At 42.5% G+C, this 18,544-nt stretch overlaps 1 protein-coding gene across 1 annotated transcript in view; it reads right to left on the bottom strand.

Annotated features, from left to right (window-relative positions):
• Positions 1-16,632, bottom strand: part of SERBP1 (SERPINE1 mRNA binding protein 1) — a 51,506-nt gene extending 34,874 nt beyond the window's left edge. The window contains 4 exon segments of the mRNA XM_030205597.1: positions 1,764-1,835; positions 1,980-2,120; positions 7,696-7,909; positions 16,262-16,632. Coding sequence (XP_030061457.1) covers positions 1,764-1,835; positions 1,980-2,120; positions 7,696-7,909; positions 16,262-16,520 — 686 coding nt within the window. The 5' untranslated portion in view covers positions 16,521-16,632.
• Between the last annotated feature and the right edge of the window lie 1,912 nt (positions 16,633-18,544).

Raw genomic sequence — 18,544 nt, forward strand, 5'->3', positions numbered from 1 at the left:
CTTGCCCGGACTAGCACAAGCAAGGTACGACACAGTCCCAAGCGGTGAGTCAGGATCCCTCCCCTGCACCAAGTATAACTTGCAGTCCACCAAGCAGTTCCGAATCAAACTTTAGTGAGACTTGCCACTGCCAGCTGCTCACCCCAAACTCACTCTCCACAATTCTTACCACAGATGAGAAAGGATCAGTCTGTCCCATGCTCTCAAGTAATTTTTTTTTTAAGGTTGTACTGGAAAAGGACAGCTCCACATGAAACAGGGGACAGATGAAGAGAGGAAAGAAGTAAATTTACAGGGTACCACAGACAGGTATCTGAAGACCTCTAGATAGGACTCTACAGACTCAAGTCACCCGCAAAGCTCAACTGGACCAGGAGCAAGTCACTCAGACCCAAGGCTGAAAAGTGTGTCCATCTAACTGCTGGAGATAAGAAAATACTGAGGAGATGGACTGGTTACCAAGAGAGATGTGTCTGCTCAGTTTTCAGTTCTCTATCTCCACCTGCTAGTTGGTGGACAACTATCCCACAGGTTCTAGAATAGTGGGAAGCTACGTAATAGAAAACAGTGCTACAGCCACAAAAAGCACACACATTTGAGGGTTCATTTCCATTTGCTTTGAAGAAAACTCAATGCAGTGTTTGTATATCTGTAGTTTTAATGTTTTTATTTCTCAAAACTCAAAAGGAGCTGCTGTTTCACACAGTTCTAGGCAGTAAAAAATAATTTATACCTCCGTCACAAAAGGTTTGGGAACAACTGCTTTAAATGTTTTGGTTTCTACCTCAAACCCCTTTACAGCTTGATTTACAAAGGCAATTTTCCCATTCAGTATCCATGGGAAGGAAGTAGCTTATTAAATCATGATGAGTTGAGAGAAGGGGTGGAGGGGGACCATCAATCCCTCACCCTGTTCTTACATCCTCCCAACTTGTCCTCTAGCAGTCTTCCCTTCTTTCTGTCCCTCAGTTTCCACCAGCTTCTCTCAACCTCTACCCAGTCATTCCCCCAAGTCAACTACCCTCCCTCTTCAGCTACCCTAATGCCTCCCCAGGAAACCATTCCTCTATCATACTCACAAGTCTCCCCTTCTCACAACCCCCATCCTCTTGCCTACCACTACTCTTCTTTAAGATCTCCCACCCCAGCCAAGTTCAGCCAGTCATCTTTTCCCTTATCTTGTTATAGGTTTGCTCCCAACTACAGTAGGCTTATGATACTCCCAAGGTCACCACCTCCCTGGTGTTCCTCCTATCCCTTGCTCTTGCTATCTTAGGTCACTGTCACCATTGAATAGCTGTTTCAGCCCTGCACTCAGGCAGGTCTTGGTACATTTTACACCATGCAGAGCCTCCTATGATGGCCTTATGATCCTACGTTTTGTGAGACCAGCAGAAAAATTCAAGCATCGTATGGCTCAAATTCATCTGAAACATGCTGGTGTAGGAAACAGCTGTTTGGCAGGGGTAAATCCCTGGCAGCATGGCCAAATTCCTAGGATCTATGGTGACCCTGTATTTATTAAGCCCTGGTGTACAAATATGTTTTGACTTAGGGCTTCATGTTGCTATGATTACAATTCAACACACTAACCTTAAAATATAAAAATTGTGACTGTAGTGAATATATTTAAAGAGCAGATTTTTGTTTTAAATCAGTATCCCAAACTTATGAATTGTAGACACCACAGTAGCAGAAAACAGAAAAAAAAAGCTGCAAACTAATTCCCTAATGATGCACTTGAACTTCTAACTATTACTAACCTTAGTTCATCTTTCACGGTTCCCCAGTTGTGAGATCCACTACCACCACGTTTGTCCTCATGCTTAGGGCCACTGAAATGTGAAGAACTAACCAAAATGAGTTACACAGTCAGTGTCTGAGTAGAGAAATCTGGGCATCACAGGTTAAAAAATACAGTGACTTATTGTAGTAATATTAAGACACACTGCAAATATTAACCATTTTAAAAAACTTACGATCTATCACTGCCACTGTGCCTGTCAAATTCCCGTTTACCACGCAAATCAAAGCCATCTCCTCTGCCCAGACCACGTCCTCGACCACGACCTCTGCCACCAGGACCACCACGCCCACGCATGGGCCTGTCAATGATGGGTCTATGGAAGAAAAGTATGTTAGATCTTACCAAACTCCACAGCACAGATCTGTAGGATCCTAATCATTACCGTCTTTGAGCCAATCTGAACCTTTGATAATTAAAAAATATATATCTGTCAGCATTTTAACTCTGTGCATTATTCCAATTAATTACCAAGATCACAAAACAAACTACATTTCAAAACTAAGCTATTTTTATTGGAGCAACTAGTTTGAGTACTGCACTTTGGGCTACTGTCTACCCCTGCCAAAGCCTTGTAGGGAGCTGCTCCAGAAGACCTGACTCCAACAACCCATAGAAGTGGAAAGAGCATCAGATAAAACATCAGATATGGAGAAAATTTACTTGTCAGTGGAAAGGTGTTTTTTAATCTTTGAAAGAGCGGAGGGAAGCATTTTGACTAAATTTACCTCAACATCAACAAGGCTGAAATGATGCTTAGAAGGGGGCTCACATAGGGGAAAGAATCTGGTAGGGAAATTTTTGACCCAATTAGTTTCCTCCTGCTTCTTTGGGATTTCCAGCTCAGTCAGAACCAGGGCTAGGATCTGGTGCTGTGAGGCTTGCTAAGCTGCTATTTTAGGATTCTCTGCCCCTCCTAGGTTTTATACCCTCCCTCCTTTATACCACAACAGCAAGAGTTCACAGCCAGAAGCCAAATGCATCAAGGCTTCTTCCAAAATCCTGCAGTTGAGGGTCCTAAATCCAAAAACTAGTTGTTACCACTGCATGATGACTAGGGGTTTGTGGACATTGTTTACATTAACATCTTCACTCTCAAGTGCTCCCAAATTGGAAGATCATGATAAACTGAAAGCAGCAGCACTACCAGTGTCAGCTTGTTTCATCTGTCTGGTGTATTTTTCCATATTCACAAGTCCATCTTTTTCTTTGATTCTATAGATGTATAAAATTTGTAGCAATAGGTACTGTACACAAAAGCCATGCCTCATTTTTATAAAAGCCTCCTTCACGGCTGTATTTATATAATAGTGTCCAGTGGTTGTCATGTGAGTCACCACAGCAGTATGCTAACTGGCCCAACTGGCATCTACTACAGGCACGGCCTAAGAATTTCAAATGCACAGCATCAGTATCAAGATCTCTTGCCTGTCCTTGCTATTCAGTTAATAGCAACCCAACCCCATAATCTACACCAACTCCAGCAGTGTGAGAATTAGATCTGGAGAAAAATGGCTGTCATTCTTACAAAAATAGCCAAATCTGAAGCAGATACCGCCAAAGGTGGAGCAGGCTGCACAATCAAACCACGAATTTCCAGCAATAGCCTGGAACCCCCTGGCACATCCATGATACTGTATTGTATAACTGGGTTCTTACAAAAAAAATTACTCTTATGCATTAGCCTCTGTTATGTATCCTATACTGTTTATTGTAAGCCACATTGAACTCAACCTTGTTTGGGATAATGTGGGATATAAATGTCACAAATAAACAAACAAACATGGCTCTCCTGTCACAAACAAGCCAGAAGGAGCCGGTGCTGAATTTCTGGTTCCCACATGTCCTGCAGTACCTGCACATACCTGGCAGCAGAAGACCACAACTACCGAGAAACCCTCTTGATGACTACCCCACAATTATCAACACCCCAGATTACACCCTCCCTACCTCACACAACCTGAAAATCCTTGGCGTTACATTGGACCGCAACTTAACACTAGGGAGCCAAGTGACATCCACAACAAAGAAAATGTTCCACTAAATGTGGAAACTCAAACGTGTGAAACAATTCTTCTCGAGGGAAATATTTCGCAACCTGATACAATCAATGGTACTAAGCCATGTAGACTACTGCAATGGAATATATGCGGGATGCAAAAACAAACATTAAAGAAACTTCAGACCACTCAAAACACGGCAGCTAGGCTTATCTTCGGAAAAAACACAATTTCAAAGCGCAAAACCTCTCCGTGAAAAACTACACTGGCTCCCAATCAAAGAACGCATTGCTTTCAAAATCTGCACTCTGGTTCACAAAATTATCTGCGGTGAAGCCCTGGGATACATGACAGACTTCATCGACCTACCAACTAGAAACACATCCGAATCAACACGAATGTACCTAAATCTGCACTACCCAAGCTGCAAAGGACTCAAATACAAATCAACTTACGCATCCAGTTTCTCCTACATAAGCGCACAACTGTGGAACGCATTACCAAAAGCCTTGAAAACTACTTACGACCACCTAAACTTCCGGAAAAAAATAAAATCTAACCAGTTTAAAAAGGCATACCCTACCAATCCAACATAAATGCCTGATCTCTGCAACACAACAAAACTAAAGTACGTAATGGACATAACACAACTCTTCCGTTGTACGATTCCCTAATGTGGCTGTACCACACATGAATTTTATCTTACCATAACATCACTTTGTATTTGTTTACACCGGAGTCTGCAAACGCCTCTCCAGTACTATGTAAGCCACATTGAGCCTACAAATAGGTGGGAAAATGTGGGATACAAATATAACAAATAAATAAAATAAATAAATCTCACTATGGGAGGCTCTTCTGTCCCTGCCCAGGCCTGTACACCTTGTCTACTGCCTCTGCTTGTCAGGTAATTTTTTTTTTTTTCTTTTTACTTTATTTGGCTGACAATACGGCTAAGAATAGAAGATAAGGCTGTAAACAATTGAAGCTTCTTTTCTGATGAGTGCAGCAGCTCTGCCAGGGTGAAAGGAGGGGGCTCACTACTCCAAAAGTAGTTACTCACACACTGGATAAGGTCTCATCAAGTAAAAGCCTGTAGGGTAGACTCAGAGACAAAAGGCATTTCTACACTCAATAAGGGAAAGATCCTTGGACAATCCCTGGAGTCAAACATCAGCCATTGGACTCAACCTCCAGGGTGCAAGCCATGGACTACACACTAGGGAAATCAGGCCTCTCTGAAGAACTGCTGCTGCACTAGTCCAACCTGCATTATCCGCAAAAGGCAGAGAAATATTGACTAGCTCCAGGCTGCACCACATTCTGTGATGTCACTGGAGAGTTCAGCTTTTCCACCTCTAACTGCTCTTAGGGGGAAGACAATCAATTGATCTGGACTGGTTAAAAAGAAGTAGGTATTAGCATATGATCATTGCATGCTATGTGGCTGTTTGGCAACATGAATAACTATCAGTGCAAAATAATTTGAGTTCTAACCAAAATTGAAATGTTCTATCGGGCAGATGAATCAAACAAGAATTACTGAGAAAAAGGCAGCATGCAAAATCAGCCAACATTCTGAACACTCACTTGCCAACCCCTTTCCAAACAGACAGACACTGGTCAGCCCTCATTTCCATGCACACACATAAAGGCTCCAGACTTTCTCCTCTGAAGCTGCTCAGGGAGGCAGAAAAGGTATGCTTCCAGTTTTTAAGGCTTCCTGCAAGTCAGTAACATTCAACCGAAAGAGGGCATCAGCACCAAAAACTGACAGCTGCACTACCCAGTTTGATAAAAGCACTCTACTCAGCACTTGGGGGGGTGGGGGGGCACCAAAGTAATCTCTCTGGGGCTTTTTGCTGCTGCATCAGACTGGCCAAACTGCTACCTGGACCATTTCAGTAGCCCAACAAAAGGGAGAACTCCGACCACTTGGCCCCTGTAACTGCTGAACCTGTCACCACTGCCAAACACTGAGCAGCTTATAAGAAACAGCTATGTCTTCTCATGACAACCATCAGAAGATACTATCAAAGCTGTTATGAGGAAGGTGAATTAATCTTTCCAAAAGTAGCTGCAACAAGAGGCCATAGGCATAAATGTGCATGACAATCTGGGCAAGGCACAAACCAAAATGAAAACACTCACTCTCCTCCTCCTGATCTCTAATACCTGCAACTATGCTCAAGTAATGAAGACATGGGAAAGATATAATCAGTGCACACTTCTCTTACACTACTTTGCCAATGAAACTCCACCCAATTGTAAAGGTAGAACACTTTGGCTTAGAAAGCTAGTCCAGTTCAAATCAATGACACCTACACTATCACTAGCAAAAGGTTGCAAACTGGGACAGTAGGTTTTACAATGTGTTCTCTGAAAGGAGGCCATTAATTCACTTCAAACAGACCAGGCAACTACTAATGGAATGTTTTCTTAACTCCCTGATGAACTAGATTTTGTCCCCAGTGACCTTCGTATTAGAGGATCTTCATCTTCCAGCTAAACAATCAAGTTCCACTTCTTTTCCACCTGGATTTTTTTTCTTGATGCTGAAAACGTTCTATGCAATCAACTGCCATTCCAAGAAAGAAGGATAATTAAGTATGGATGCTCATGACTAAGCATGCACAAAGGCAGAAATAAAACCTAAACTATCACTACTGGTGCTAGAACACGTCATTGTATCATTGCCAATACCAGAGATAACAAGTTACAACAAAGCATCCACTGGTAATTCTCAAAACTATTCAAAAGTTTTTTAGATACATCTAAAAAACTAAACCAAACGTATCTACATACATAATCCATCAACTCCTGTCCAATTATTAAGAATTAAAAGAGCTGGATTTCGTGAGTTGAGCACCAGGGAAAAGCTAAAGAGAAGCATTTTTGATAACATGAACCTGCATTATCTTTTAACCAGTCACTTTACTAAAATGACTTGCATTCCCTTAAATCAACTTATGCATCCAGCTTCTCCTACGCACTGCACTGCCTTTTAGAAAACCGTGAAATCAATTCATAACCATCTTAACCAGGAAGTCACTGAAAACCACCTTAAGAAGGCCTACCCCTCAGAACCAACTTAATTTTCTACTTCCTGTGATACAGCAAAACTATGGACCGTATTGGACTTATATCTTTGTTGCCTTATACTCATGTTATTTATAGGTTTACTACTATTTTCTGTATTTGTATTTTACCGAACCGGAGCCTGCCTCTACGGTATTATGTAAGCCACATTGAGCCTGCAACTAAGTGGGAAAATGTGGGGTATAAATGTGTTAAATAAATAAATAATCAACTGAACATAAAATGAGCCTAAAATGGCAATCCTTATATGCAGTCTATACACATGCATTTCTCTATATTATACAGACTATCCAAATACTAAAGTGCAAAAAAAGTTTTCAGAAGCATGGTTATTTAAAAATTTGCCAAAAGTTTAGCTGTCTGTAATATACTGTCATCTAAAATTAGTATTAGCTGAAGAGATATACAATTATTTTCTGAAATTCAAGTTTCATGTAAAATGCTGCATATTGCAATAAGTCAACAAATTTGAAATCTAGAAGCCTGCAGCTCAGGATTTCTTTCCTCAAGATAGAGAAGAATTGGTAATAAGAAATCAGCACACTGAGCTCCAAGAAACCTTCTATCAGGTGCCTGACACCTAATCATTCAGGATAAGGGCTGAAAAGAACCTAGATTCACAGAAATCCTGTTTTGGTACAACTCATGCATCAACATTGCCACTATAAGAATATCCATGGCACTATGCTGGAGGGAGGAACAGGTGACGGAACACAGAAACCTAAAAACAAGAGACTGGCAAAGCTCTGGTCAGAGGGAAAAAAAAAAAATATATATATATATATATCTTACTTATCCACAGAAAATTCCCCTCCTTCACCCTTTTCTTCTGCAGGTCTCTCAAAGCGGCGCTCCCGAGGTGGCCGTCTGTCCGGTCTTCTGTCATTGGGCTTGCCTTCCCCCTGAGGTGGCTGTTGTTGTTGTTGTTGTTGTTGTTGTTGCTGCTGCTGCTGCTGCTGCGGTGTCGTCTGCTGCTGATCAGGCCTTCTGCCAACCCTTCTTATCCCTAAATTAGGAACAAGACAATCTGCATGGAAAAGTTGCAAGTGTGTCCCCAGGAGCAAAGCAGCTGTGACTTGTCAGAAATCAACAGGCTCATACCAATAGTCTTAAGCTTCAGCATTACTGGAAAGACAAACTGCAGCTACAATGAGCAGAAGCCAATCTGGCAGCATATTAAAACACATGCTGCATATCATCCCCAACCCAAGAGGTTTAAGTGGCTGGAAGACTCTTTTCACATCATATTGTTTTCTGTAGTCTCTATATGTCTCTTAAAGATAGACACATAACTGCACCACCACACCACATACGCTACTGGCACTGCAGAATCTGGCTACTAATAGGAAAAGGGAATCTGAAGCACACCCAAAAAGGAACAAACAGCCTTCAAGAGCAGGGGCATCAACTATTTTATTGATCAGACCCGACACGGTCCGCGTTTCTGCAAAACCCACCTGTGGTCTGGCAGTGGTCACAAATTCAAATTGTATCAAACATCAATGGAGAATGCCAAATCTGACTCGTATGACGTCGCCACAAATGGCAAGGGTACAGAAATGAAAAACCAGGAAAACTCATAACCAGTAATCTCTCTGCTGTGGCAGATTATTGAGCGGAAGTTTTCCTGGATTTTCATTTCTGTACCTGTGCCGTCAGCACTTTTCTTGTCACGAGTCTGATTTGGAATTCTCCATTGATTGATACAATTTGAATTTGGAACCACTGCCAGACCCCCGACGCAGGCAGTTTTGCCGAAACACGGACCGTGTCGGGTCTGATCAATAAAATACTGAGTTGACATCCCCACTCTTGAAGGCTCCTTGTAGTTTTTTGGTTTGTTGCACAAATGGAGAAACACACACTAAAGCCAGATGCAGACCATCTTCCCACTATATAAATCTTTGTATATTTTCAATGGCTACAAAAACAGCCTTGGACATCTGTAATTTCTATAGGTCTGATATAGCTTCCACTACAGCAATGGAATTCCTTGATGAGCTAAAAAGCTCCCAATTGTGTTTAATGTTAGACCACAAGCTTAGCTGTTAAACAGGAGCAGGACAAAGGAAGTGCAGAAGCGTAGTGTTTAGAGCAGTGGGCTAAGAACCAAGGAAGCCAGTGCTCCAATCCAGCTGACCCTCCTTATGATCCCAGGCAAGTCACTTCACCCTTCATTGACTCAAACACAATTAGATTAAGCCTTCTGAGGCAGGGAAAATACACACCACACCTGAAAGTAATTCAACCTAAGCTAGCCAATGAAAGGGTGAGAGCTAAATTTTATAAAATGTAGTTTCCATTCTCTTAAAAGAAAAAAAAAAAAATCAATGCTCTTAAATTTCACTAAATTACTAAAAAGTACACTACCCCACACCTAACATGCATTAGGTATTTCAGAATAAATGCTGCTATTTGTGGGTGAGGCTACACAGTCAAAGTTTCTGTGAACACCAAGCCAAGATACATGTCAAACTGGCTTCCCCACCCAATCAAACATTTAGCATGAGGTTAATCTGGTAAGAACAAGTTCTCTAAGCTGATCTGAGAAGCTTTGCACAAAGACTAATTACTGGGATGGCAAAATTTTACAGCCTACTTTGGATCATTACAAGAGGCATAGTACAACAAAATGCCCTAAATGCACCCTATTCCCCATCTAGTATGTCCCAATGTGTAGATAATAGAAAATTCCTACTGAGCGTTCAGTTTTGCAAGGGCAGCATGTATAGAACAGAAATAAATCACCAATATGGAAAGTATTTAAGCCAAAAAGGAAATGTTTCCAAGATAATATGTAGCTCTAATCCTACTTTACTACTATTCCAAGTTTAAATCCTTTACTCCAGCATGTAAAAAGCCCTATATGTATAATCTGTCCACAATGCTTGACTTCCCGGTGTCTATCAACAATCCTCAGATCCAAACTAAATCAACTAAAAATAGAGAAAAAAAAAAAAAAAGAAGTATTCGGGGTCAGTTGGCATTTCAGTGGCAAGTGTGGTGCACTGCCATACAGAAGAGCCATGTTCCATTCTGTTCTCCTCTCACAACCAGAATAGTTAAAGGCAGCCAAAGCCCCAGAAGACAAGAGTAATCTGCTGCACCCCTTCTTTCCCACAAAGTACAGAGATGAAAACTCCATAGATGAAGAATATCCGTCGCAGTTTCAGATATGCAAATGTGGTGCCAATAAACACCAACATTTATCTGTTGGAGGGCACCTTGGACTACAAGACTACCAAGATCAAAAAAAAAAAAAAAACACACACAAAGAACAGCTCAGTCAGATTTAAGAGCAAGGCAGGAACATGTGATTTCAAAATTCTTCACTTGCTGTTATAATGGGATAAACATCAAGCAACTGATTCGGTTTCAGCACTTATTGACTAGAAAGGCATACTTATTTGGGTTGTGTGCACAATTTAGAAAGGTTCAATTCCCTCTGCCGCTCTGTGTGATCCTGGGCAAGTCACTTAGCCCTCCATAATCCCAGGTACAATATAATACTAGACTGTGAGCCCATTAGGGACAGCACCAGTACCTGAGAAAAAGAAAACTTGTAAACCACTTAGGTCTAGGCAGTATATAAATACTGAAAATAAATAAAATTTATTCTGTAATAATTAGACACTATACAGAAGTGGAGACATCTCTGAAAATTTGGCCAGCATCCCAATTCTTTTGAAACCAAGAGGGGAGGGAGAAAAATTAAAGTGTATAATTTTTGGTGTTCGCATTTTGTATTTGCTTGCTTTGACTCTTCCTCTTCTCCACATTCTCTCCCCTCCGGCTTTTTCTTCTCAAAGGGTGTATATAAAAAGGAGATGGGAATAATTTGGTAATCATGGTGAAGATCCAACTTTGTACTAAGAAGAATATGCATAAAATTTAGACTTTCAGTTGGCTGCACCCACACCTGGATTAAAGTGATGAATCATTTTATAAATCACTGATTACTCTCTCAGGCGGCTTCAGATCAGGTAACACCTCTGAAAGCACAGTTAGCAGGTACAAATTAATGGGCTGACTGGGTCAACCAAGTGGTCCCATTCTGCTAATATCTTCTATATTGTTATGTTTCTATAAGTAGGTTAGCTTACTCTGGATTTTGGCACAGCACATTCTTTATAATTAAAATTATATTGATTTTTTACCTTATAAATGTTGATTCACAAATTACTATACACCCCACAAAAATGAAAATGTACCTTACTACACAGAAATCTCACCTGAAAGAAACCAGCAAGATTAGATTACCTCTCATTTCAGTACAGCCACTTAACAGCTGCACTATGTTTTTCAAGATAGCTCACTTGTCAGCTAAAACAAGAGGCTTTCCTAACTACCCTTTCATTCTTGAGGATATTCTGATGTATAAAGCTTTAAAAACTGTGCCCATTTATCCCGGCTCCCTGGTATGAATCCAGGAAAAAGTACCTTTAATCTGGAAGGTAAAAACCAGGGCCATTCTGGAGGATGGTTATTTCTGAAAAATGGAGTTCCCTCAATGGAGAGTTTTCTAGATAATGGAACATGGACCAAGGCCTGTGATGTTTCAGATAATGAAGATTGGGATGACCTTTAACAGAACCCCAAGCACACATTAGTATGAGTAAATGAAGAGCACATTGAGGAGCACAGAAAAGAAGGATATTAAGAAAGGATCCACAAAGCATTAAGAACTCAAAATGCTAGGTCCAAAGAGAAAGAGGAGACCCAATTAAGGCCCAAAGAAGCTACACAACATCCAATAAACACACTGAATGGTGGTTCCATCTGGACAGATGCACACCCAATCCCACCACAACGCATGCACTTCTCCTTATCACCCCACCATGGTGCACAACTGCATTTTATTAGCAAGTGATGGTGTGAGTATGCACACATCAGCATAAACCACTATGAATACCATAGATATGGGTCAGACTTAGAAGGGGCCAAAAGAGCATCTAGAATTTCCACAGGAGTAAGCTAGTACAGTGGTTCTCAAACATATGTGGGGGGGGGGGTGGGGGGGGGATGGACGGACCACCAGCAAGTAATGTTTTCAGAATATCCCTGATGAATACATGAGAGATTTTGCATGCCTGTCGTCTTCATTATACGCAAATTTTATTTCTTACCTATCTGTATGTTCCTTCTTTGCTTATACCTTATAATGCCTATTAAAATGTTTTATTATGTATTGTGTTGACACTGAATGTAGCATAACAGTACATAGTATGGTATAGTATTTGAATATTTTTACACCTGCAATTGTCTATTGCCTATGTGACTTATTCTTGCTGTACACTGCCTTGCGTGAACGCCTTCAAAAAAGCAGCAAATAAATCCTAATAAATAAAATAATAAATAGGGCTATCCTGAAAACCCCCTGGCTGGTGGTCCCCCCAGAACAGGTTTGAGAGCCACTGTGCTAGTATACACATGCTCAGCCATCAGCACTTCCCTCAGCACCTTAGGGACTTCCAGTTCAAAGGATCGATACAGTGTAAGGCAGGGGGTTTTCAACCCTGTCCTCAGGGACACCTAACCAGTTGGGGTCTTCAGGATATCCCCACTGAATTCAATGGGGATATCCTGAAAACCCCAACTGGTTAGGTGTGCCCCAAGGACTGGGCTGAAAACCTCTAGTATAAGGGGTGAGTGTCTGTTCACCAAAGGAGAACAGGACCTTTGGGGGGGGGGGGGACAGGGGTTGATGATATCCAATTATTTTTTGATAGTTGAACAGGTCAGAAAGGCAGCCATGAAAGACAAAACGATTGGGTGCATAGGGAGAAGAATGGTCAGCAGCACAAAGGAGACGACAGTGCCTCCATGTAAGTCTGATGACACCTCTTTTGAAGTACTGTGTGCAATTCTGGAGTCCATACCTTCAAAAGAACATAACTGAGTCAGTCAGGTGCTTACTAAAATGATTAATAGTCATTATAAAGCATATAAGAACAAACAAAGTTACTTCTAGGCTTGCTTGGATCAGAAAGAAGCAGGAGGAAGGAAAAATGTGGAAAAATCTTCAGCTGCAAATGAGGGTTCATGACAACGTAGACCCTGTTAGGGCTAATAGTAGTTGAAATTTAGAAAACAGAGAAAAATTATGGCAAAGACCATATGGACCTATCCAGTCTGTCTAGTCATACCAACTGCTAAGACATCTAGTATCTTCCTCCCCACCCCCAGTCTCATACTGTCTTGTAATCAGACAGTCAAGGTCTCCACAGCTTCCACTGGAGGTTCCATACCTCTACCACCCTTTCTGTAAATTATGTCCTTAGATTACCTGTGAGTGTACCCACTTTCATCCTATAATGACCTCTAGTCCCAAACCTCTCTTTCAAATGATGGAGATATCTGACTCTTGTGGATTTATAAGATTTAAATATTATCCTTGCCTTTCTTCTAGAACAGTGCTTCTCAACCCAGTTCTTGAAACACACCTAGTCCCATCAGGTTTTCAGAATCTCCACAATGACTATGCATGAGGTAGATTTATATACCAAGGAGGCAGTGCATGTAAATCTACCTCATGCATAGTCATTGTGGAGATTCTGAAAACCTGATAGGATTAGGTGAGCCTCAAAGACTGGGTCTATGTGAAGGGGCATAATCGAACATGGCGCCCAACATGAGGGCGTCCTCGCAGGACGGCCCCGTGAGGGGGCGGGGAAACCCATATTATCGAAACAAGATGGGCGGCCATCTTTCGTTTCGGTAATACGGTCGGGGACGCCCAAATCTCAACATTTAGGTCGACCTTAGAGATGGTTGTCCCCGGTTTTCAGCCATAATGGAAACCAAGGACGCCCATCTCAAAAACGACCAAATCCAAGCCCTTCTGAAGTGGGAGGAGCCAGAATTCATAGTGCACTGGTCCCCCTTACATGCCAGGACACCAAGCGGTCACCCTAGGTGGCACTGCAGTGGACTTCACTAATTGCTCCCAGGTGCATAGCTCCCTTACCTTGGGTGCTGAGCCCCCCAAAACCCATTCCTCACAACTGTACACCACTACTATAGCCCTAAGGGGTGAAGGGGAGCACCTACATGTGGGTACAGTGGGTTTCGGGTGGGTTTTGGAGGGCTCACATTTACCACCACAAGTGTAACAGGTAGGGGGGATGGGCCTGGGTCCGCCTGCCTGAAGTGCACTGCACCCACTAAAACTGATCCAGGGACCTGCATACTGCTGTGATGAAGCTGGGTATGACATTTGAGGCTGGCAAAAAAAATGTCAGGTTTTTTTTTAGGGTGAGAGGGGGTTGGTGACCACTGCGGGAGTAAGAGGAGGTCATCCCCGATACCCTCCGGTGGTCATCTGGTCAGTTCGGGCACCTTTTCACAGCTTAGTCGCAAGAAAAAAATGGACAAAGTCGGCCAAGTGCTCCTCAGGGATGCCTTTCTTTTTTCCATTACCGGCCGAGGACGCCCATCTCTTAATCACGCCCCAGTCCCGCCTTCGCTACGGTGCCAACACGCCCCCGTGAACTTTGGTCGTCCCCGCGATGGGAAGCAGTTGAGGACGCCCAAAATCGACTTTTGATTTTGCCGATTTGGGCGCCACTGAGAGGATGGCCATCTCCCGATTTGTCGGAAGACGGGCACCCTTCTCTTTCGAAAATAAGCCTGATAAGTCTTTGCCATAATTTTTCTCTGTTTCTGTTAGTATCAATCCTAACAGGGTCTATGTTGTCATGAATCCTCATTTGCAGCTGAAGGTCTTTCCACATTTGTATCCCTTCCTCCTGCTTCTGTCTAGCCAAGACACTGCAGTAACAGTCCAAGCAAGAGACACATACCAAGAATCCATCTGGAACCCAGTACATGTTTGGCCACTGCTTGCTACCATACTATGGTGGATAAGCTTCCTTCCCAAGGGCTGTGAATGCTGCCTCTGTATCCCTCCCTTCCCCCAAAGCAAATCTAAAGGAGAAACAGCCAGGTCTCTAGAATCAAAAGTCAGGTCTCTCATATGAGCAAGCAATACTGCCACACCACTAGACTATCAGGTTGTTTCACAAAATATACTGAAAAAATAATCTTAAATTAACCCAGATAATGCTAACTTTTCAACAGTTACATTAAGAACCTATTGCACAACTCATCCTTTTGATTTGTCCCTTGTACTCTATAGCCAATAATCTTGCCCATTTAAATTCAGCTAAACAGAAACCCCCAACTGAGGACCAAAATTCAGTGACTGATTTGTCACAAATATATAAGCCAAAGGTAAAAAGTACTTAACACGTTTTAAAATATGAACATAAAGCAGGCCACTTTGGCTCAGACCAAGTCTACAGAGCCCAGATTCCTGTCTGATGGTGGCCAATATGGGCCAGCTGGAAATAGCCAATTCTAATGGAGAGATCTAGTCTCTGCTGCTTGCTCCCAAAAATAAGGTGAACCCCAAATCTATCTGGCTAATAAGCAACAAACTACTCTCCAGAAACTTGGCCACAGAATTTTTACACCTACTTACACGTGACCAAATCATTCAGCAACAAGTTCTGCCAAACTTTCTGCCTCAATGTAAATTATGTTAACAAAAATACAAACTGATTAACAATTTAGCACAATATCAGAAGCTAAACAGGAAGGGAACACTTTGATATCAACTGCAGTCCATGATACTGCAACATCTGCCACTATAAATTAAGAAAAAAGTACTCAAAATTAATCAAAAACCTATATTAACAAGCAAAAAGACACCTACTCCTTCAGCCGTTGCTGGAATCTGCTAATATAACATGACAACACAAAGCAGCAGGCCTAGGTGTCACAAAAAAAAATTGTATAAAATGACTACTTTGAAAAACCTATGCATCTTTTGTGTTTGGACAATGGAAATAACATTTTTTTTATATCACACTTTGGGGGGAGGGGGTTACTGCTTTAATCGTGCACTCCCTATATCTATGTTACTCTTGCTGCATTGCATACTGCCTTGCATGAATTTCTTCAAAAAGGCGGTAAATAATTCCTAACCAAGTCATAAACAATAACCATACCCCCCCCCCCCCCCAAGCCTGGTGCACATTCTCAGCTACTACCTGCCAAGCGGGTGCAGGGCACAGGAAGAGGTGACCCACTTCACACACACCAGAGGCCTGCAAAGCTAGGGTTTTTTTTTTGGGGGGGGGGGGAACGCACACCACCATCCGCACCCCCCAAGTCCCTGCAGCCACGTGCTCTACAGCACCAGCTGTGTTGTGACAGCGCAGACCCCCCCCTCCCCCGGCCCGCACCACGCGGAGTGATCCCAAGCGCTACCAAGAGGGGAGTGCCCAGCTTAGAGCCCGCCATGAGCTCACGAGGAGGAGGGAGCCGTGCACAGCCCCGTCCCGCGCTAGTTCACCTTCTTTCTTCAGGGGGACGGGTGCTTGGTTCTCCTCCTTCTTGTCGGGCAGCGGGTTTTTCCGGTCCTTCTGAGACTCTTTTTTCGGCTGCTTGGCGGCCTGCGCGGCGGTCTTGGCGGCCCCTTGATTCCCAGCGCTCTCCTTCTTCTTGTTTTCGGCGGCCTTTAATACCTCGAACGGATCGGACTCGTCGTCAAATAGCTGGTCGAACCGATTGGTCACGACGCAGCCGAAGCCTTCCTGTAGATGTCCGGGCATGATGGCCCTTTTCCAGAGGGATGCTCCTCCGATTCTACGAGGGTTGCAGCGAAAAGCTCGCCGTGAATAGCCACAAGATGGCTGGGGAAAAGACCGTCTTCTCTTCCGGCGGAATACACATCCGGGACTTGCAGGCTCGGAGCATCATGGAAAGTGTAGGCTGCTGACGACATTGCGCAACGTCGGGAAAAAAGAACAGTGCCAGCTAAATAGACTACAAGTCCCGGCGTGCACTTGGCCTGTATTGTGTGCCGGGCCGATTACGGAATAATTTTCGTGCGTTTGGTGGATCTCTGTGCAGTGAGGCTGAGGCAGTCGGAGGGAGCTCGGCTGTTTAGGTGTACCTGGTTTATATGGTGTCTTGCCATTCTTTTCTTGTTACTACAAAACATAGTATGAAATCAATTCTCATTTTCAGTGGAGCTTACAAGTCACAACAACAACAAAAGTGCATTGAATACTTGATTTGTAGTGGGCTTCCATTATGTTGTTTTCCTGACCTTGGACCTGATGTAAAAAGCCCTATATCTTTTTGTAAGGTGCACACTTTTACAAAATCCTTTTAATTTACTGTACTATAAAAAGAGTGCAATGACTCACTGTAAAAACAAACAAAAAACAACAACAACAAAAAAAACAGCTCATATTACTGCAGTAATGCAGCCTTTGCTGCACCAAAAGTAAAATGTCTCCCTTCCTGACATTGCATGAGGAATGTGGCTCACGGCAACCAGTCATAATAGCCCTGACAAAACAGCCTTGTAACAAAATAACCCTTGACATTTCACACCCTAACAAAATAGCCCTTGACAAAATGGCCTCGCCCACAAAACAACCCTTGACAAAATAGCCCCTACACAAAATAGCCCCCTAAGAAAAAATAACACATCAGAAAAAATATAATAAACTACAACTGAAATCTTCACTGATAAAGACTCCTACCAGCATTCAATTGAATAAGCATATATAAATAAACAAAATTCTATAGCTACAAACTGGTATTCATGATCTGTTCTGCCATTTAAAGAAATTATTCTTCCATCAACATGATAATTAAAAAAAAAACAATATTGTCATCATTTTCATAGTCTTACCAACCTTATCCTGTTTGGCAAGGTAAGGTTATTAGGAAAAAATGCAGGCCCATATTCTGGGCATAGCCGCCAAGAGGGGGGGGGCAGGGGGGAGAAAATCCAAGCACAGAGCCCGAGCAATGGCTGAGACAGACAGGTAAACATTGTTTGGGGGATGTTTAGCATGTCCTTCTCCCAAATACAATATGCTTAGGGGACCTTTTACCAAGCTACAGTAAGCACTAATGCATGCAGTAAGTCAATGTTTGATATTGGTTTGATGTGGTGTGCGCGCACTTACCTGGAACTTACCTCAGGATGCCTGAGCATAATGCTCAGGCATCCTGAGGTAAGTTCCAGGTAAGTGCATGCACACCACATGCTAAAATGTTTTATAAAAATTTACCGCTGAGGAGGGGGCATATCTACAGTGATCAGGTAGTGTAGCTATGTTGCTATGTGCTGAATAGCGTGTGAGCCCTTACCGCCTACAAAATAGGTGGAGGTAAGGGCTCACATGCTGCTTTTTTAATGGCCACATGCCAATGGCAATATTAGCGTGTGGCTATTAATGCAAAAATTAAAAGATCAGCCAACTGTGCTAAAAATGGCCTTGACGTGCAGGAAAGACCCACATAAGTGTGCGCTAAGACCTCTTCATAATGCTGCTTTGTGAAGGACCCCTTAATGACCAATATCAAACATTGATTTATTTGTTTAAAGCAAAAGAGGTACAAACAAATGTATATAAGTCTGCATTGGACAGATTTTTTTTTTCAAATTATTTTACCTTAAAAATTGCTCTTAATTTTTTTTTTTTTGGGGGGGGGGGGTTGCTCTTTTTCCATCAATCCCTGGTTCTTCCATTTCCTCCCACTTTCCTTCCATTCAGTACTTTCTCATCTCCCCCTCCCCACTGCCCTTATAGGTATTCTTCCTAGTCTCCTTCCT

The sequence above is a fragment of the Microcaecilia unicolor genome, chromosome 6 (assembly GCF_901765095.1).
Source record: "Microcaecilia unicolor chromosome 6, aMicUni1.1, whole genome shotgun sequence".
NCBI classification, from domain to species: Eukaryota; Metazoa; Chordata; class Amphibia; order Gymnophiona; family Siphonopidae; genus Microcaecilia; species Microcaecilia unicolor.